At 40.7% G+C, this 4,561-nt stretch overlaps 1 protein-coding gene across 1 annotated transcript; it reads left to right on the forward strand.

Annotated features, from left to right (window-relative positions):
* The first annotated feature begins 3,691 nt into the window (after positions 1 to 3,691).
* Positions 3,692 to 4,489, forward strand: LOC106817479. The gene is made up of 2 exons (XM_014822144.1): positions 3,692 to 3,876; positions 3,955 to 4,489. The coding sequence occupies exons 1-2, from the start codon at positions 3,734 to 3,736 to the stop codon at positions 4,487 to 4,489; spliced, it is 678 nt and encodes a 225-aa protein (XP_014677630.1). The 5' UTR covers positions 3,692 to 3,733.
* The last annotated feature ends 72 nt before the right edge of the window (positions 4,490 to 4,561 follow it).

A 4,561-nucleotide genomic window follows, 5' to 3' on the forward strand; every position in this document is an offset into this window, starting at 1 on the left:
TAAATTAATATCATCCGTCGGTAGAACTGTGTGTTGCTATGCACTATAGTAATGGCTGCTATTTCTGGACGCTACAAGTAGGAGAAAATTATATTCACATTTAATTCATTTTCGATTTTTGATAATTTTACATTTTTCCCCAAAAATTGATGTCCATATACAATTCCTTGCACACTTTACATGTATTTCCTCAACATATTCACATACTATGTGCTCCTGCACATTACTATATCAAATTTTATATATCTAGCAGCAGTGAAACTATTTTTAATTTGAACCAGACAAAATGCTTTTGTTACGGAAAACGGGCAGCTCGAAAGTTTGTACTTTCGAAATTTTCAATTTCCTCCAAAATTTGACGCGTCCAATATAAAATATTTGGTGCCATTTAAGATGTAATTTTCTTCATGAAACATTGCTCCTAAGGATGCATTCTACCAGTACATAAGATCTCAGTTGGGGAGGTAAGAGCAGAACCCTAATTAATTTTAACCTCAAATGAGAGGATTCATCAAACTGAAAATGTCGGTGCCTGTCGCCTGATACATAAACCATAATATCGCTGGCTACGGAGGCTATATTCAGGGAAGATCTATAAGAATGCAAAGGCGCGCGTCTTCCTAGATTGCCGTTAATAGTCATTTATATAACAATCATCATCCTTATTAACTCACGAAGTTATATGGGTGTAATGAACTTTATTTACTTTGCAACTTGGACCAAACAAAAATCTATACCGCGGGCTCAGAACACACACCTCGGAAACGGCCCTGAGAAACATTAACACCCAGCGACGCCTCTTGACATAAAATCGCGGATCAGCTGCCTACAACCGCATAAACGCAATCATTGACATTAAGTATGCACTGGTAAATCTACTGGCTGCAAGATCTATCCAAGTGGTGCTTATTTATGGCCTTCTACCAATATCTAAGTTTTCGACCAGTATCCCTATCTCTAGTCCTCTATACGACAAAGCGAGAATTGTATACTTGTTATTTGTGAGTATCAAATCATACCCTTCTAGTTCTACATAATAATAATAGCGGAATACCAATCTAATGGTTCTCAGTCAAACACATCAATCATAAATACCTGTAATATTTAATTTTGTATTCTTTCTTACAGACCTTTCGAATTTTAGCATTTCGTTGGTTTCTTTGTTTGAGAAATTAAGATGGCGATTATTTTAGCGCCACCTGTCGACAAAATATGTTATAATCATAGCTATGAGAACAGACCACTATTAAATCCTCCATAGGATCCTATACTTAAGAATTGAATTTCAGGAGCTGAAAAATAGTATTTCGACCGTTTTCTGCCGAGTGGCAATATTAAAGCTAGGTAGCCATGTAGACCGAATAATTCTGTCCCATATAACCTTTTTTATATTTTGGTGGGGGTTATTGGGCTTAATTATTAACCAATATAACCCTCACCAAAATATAAAAAAGGTTATATGGGACAGAATTATTCGGTCTAGGTAGCCATGCACTTCAGCTGTGCACCATTAGAGTTATGACATAGGCCCCTATGTTGTCCGGCGTTTTAAAAAAATATCGCGAATTTACTAACCGTCACCACTTTTGTGCCTGAAAAACAGTCGCGCAGTCGGATAGGGGCCATACATTGAAAGAATTCGTTTTAAATTACCAGTAACCATCCACCCATCTCCATGTGCATGTCATTGTCACACACTTGATGATTATTTCAACACTTGATGGCCAGCCTAAATAATGCAACCACAAAACCAAACTCCACGACAGATGGCTCTCGCTCATGGGCTCAATCTACCACTGCCACAAGTTGATTTCGGTTACAATTTGTAACGCTTTTTTACTACAAGTTTTACAGCAGGGACGTTACTCGTATGATATGTACTGCTCGTATGCTTGTATTCCGTGTACTAGCTGTGTTAACGTCTATGTTTTCCTCTTGTTATCGCGTAGGTCTACATACGTGCGCATGCACGTACGTATGTATAGACACATTGTACGAACGCACACACGCACGCACGCACGAACGCACATTGTACATTGTACAATATACAATATACGATATACAATCGATATACAATACGATATATTGTATATCGATATTCAATACGATATACAATACGATATACAATATACAAATTACAATATACATTGTACGAACGCACGCACGCACGCACGCACGAACGCACGCACACATACATACAAAAACACACGCACCCACCCACGCAGCGCGACGCAAGCGCGGGCCAGCACACACACGACACACACACACAACAACACACACACACGACACACACACCACACACGGACACACCACACACACACGTTCGACGCCACACACATAGGTGCAAACGCCAACAGATGAAACCTTCTACGGGCAAATTCTTGCAAGTGACCTGATGAATCTATTGCCAGCAACTATTAATGGTAGTGGAAATTGGAAATTGGAAATTGAGAGAAGCTCGAGGAGGACCGGAAGACAGAGGCAGTATGCAGTGAAACAAGACAATAGAAGTAAGCGTAATAGAGAAGAAGTAACACGGGAAACACGAGATTTAATAGGCGGGAATGCGGNCAATGAGTCATCATTTTACCAGGAATTCGCTGTACATTGGGCTGCATACACTGCGCCATCGGCCTTTTAGTTTTATGATGACGACATACAGATAGGATTTTACTGTTGTTTGTATTACATGGGACCTGTCTCAGGGCGACGACTTGTACATAATGACAGCTTGTAAATGACGACTTTGGCGGGGCTATTAAAATGGAGTTATCGTTAGAGAAAATCGGGACTGACTTCCATGACGACTTATGCGAATTGACGAATTAGACGATGGCGTCCTATGCGAGTTTTACTGTATATTATTATTATCTCGGGAACACATTCAATACACTAAAGTGACACCTTGTAGCCAAGCAAAAGAGTTAAGCACAAAAGATGATAAATTACATCGTGGTGCAGAGTGGTTGATTATAAGCACCGGAGTGTTATAAGTGACAAAGTCCTCATACGATATGATAAGTCCTGGCACTGTATCAGTAACAGCATATATATTATAACAACTGGTGTGTGATGTAAAGCAATGTGCTTTTTGTTTTTTCGGTTTCTGTGCCGCATACTTGTGGAACATGTACTATCTATATCGCACACAGTAGATCAGGTCGCTATTTTGCCATGTTTTTTTGCACACTCCAAAGATATCCTATACTAGTACAGGCCGATACCCAGGCCGTAGCCAAACGTGATTGGTCCGCAGGCACTAGGGCCCTTTCCGCTTATTTTCAGATCTGGTTGTCCTGTCGGGCAACAAGAAGCAATTTTTACTTTTCCAATTTAGATTTTTCCTGACACACGGGTGTCGTGGGCTGCTTTTTTCAGCGACCATTGAAAATACAACGTGAGAATGTCGTGCGATCGCGCCTGACTCAAATTATGTTAGCAATATTAAACAACTAGAATTTTTCAGTTTTCTGATCAGGCAACTAGCCAAGAGAATGACTTGTCCGACATAGACTTTTACTTGCCCCGGGCAATCGGACAACTGTTAGTGTCGATTGCTGTATTCTGATTTGTGTACTGTTAAAAAACAAGCAATAAATTGTTCATAAATTGCTATTAAGGAAAATGGCTAAATACCAGCATATGATTAGTGCTCTTTCTGGCAATTGAGATGATCAACATTTATATATTCACAGATATCCGAAGATTGTCCACCAGCTGCCTACTTCATACAATGTCTCAGTGGCCCAGCCCTGGCTCCCATGCCCAAGCTTACGCAAATCCTCGGTCAAATGAATCTGGAGACACTGGATTCAGTAGCAACCCTGGGTCAAATGATCCTTCTACCCAGGAGTGCTTCAGCCCCATGTCAAACACATCTGGAGACACTGAAATTGGTAGCAACCCTGGGTCAAATAATCCTACCCAGGACTACTTCAGCCCCATATCAATCACATCTGGAGACTTATCAAGTGTTGGTGACAACGTTATGTGGAATCAGGTGCCAGTCCTGTGTAATGCCGTTTCAAACAGCTTACAATTTGTTGGCAATCCTGGATCAAACAATTCAGTAAGCTTTGCCAACTCTGCAGTAAGCAGCACTGTAGCATACACAAACACTGGACATAGCGATCCAGCAAGCTATGAAAACTTTATAGCAAACATTCCAGTAGCTCAGACAGTCACGGGACAAAGCAACCCAGCAAGCATGAGCAAATGGCCACCGGACACTGCAGTGGCTTACACCACCAACACCGAAACAAGCAACCCAGCAAGCGATGAAAATTTGATTCTGGACTTTGATTTTTTGGCCTCCATTGGCGTTGAAGAATTTGCCAGTGCACCTGAGGGGACGGACAACATGATGCATCCGGAGATGCCGAGAAATGTCACGCTGAACTTTTATGGATCGCAGGTTGGAAGTAACTCGCAGATGACAGATGTGGTAACTTTCGTTTCACCTTCATCGAAATATGTAATGCTGAACTAGATTCATAGAGACACTGATTGTGTAAACGGAATTGAATGGATTAACATTGTTATTTTTTAATATAAACTAATG

Source organism: Priapulus caudatus, unplaced genomic scaffold (assembly GCF_000485595.1).
Source record: "Priapulus caudatus unplaced genomic scaffold, Priapulus_caudatus-5.0.1 Scaffold1741, whole genome shotgun sequence".
Classification (NCBI taxonomy): domain Eukaryota; kingdom Metazoa; phylum Priapulida; class Priapulimorpha; order Priapulimorphida; family Priapulidae; genus Priapulus; species Priapulus caudatus.

Coding starts and splice junctions, on each gene's coding strand:
- LOC106817479 (XM_014822144.1), top strand. CDS start 3,734: ATGTCTCAGTGGCCCAGCCCTGGCTCCCATGCCCAAGCTTACGCAAAT. Junction 3,877..3,954: donor TTCAGCCCCATGTCAAACAC/ATCTGGAGACAC, acceptor CATATCAATCAC/ATCTGGAGACTTATCAAGTG.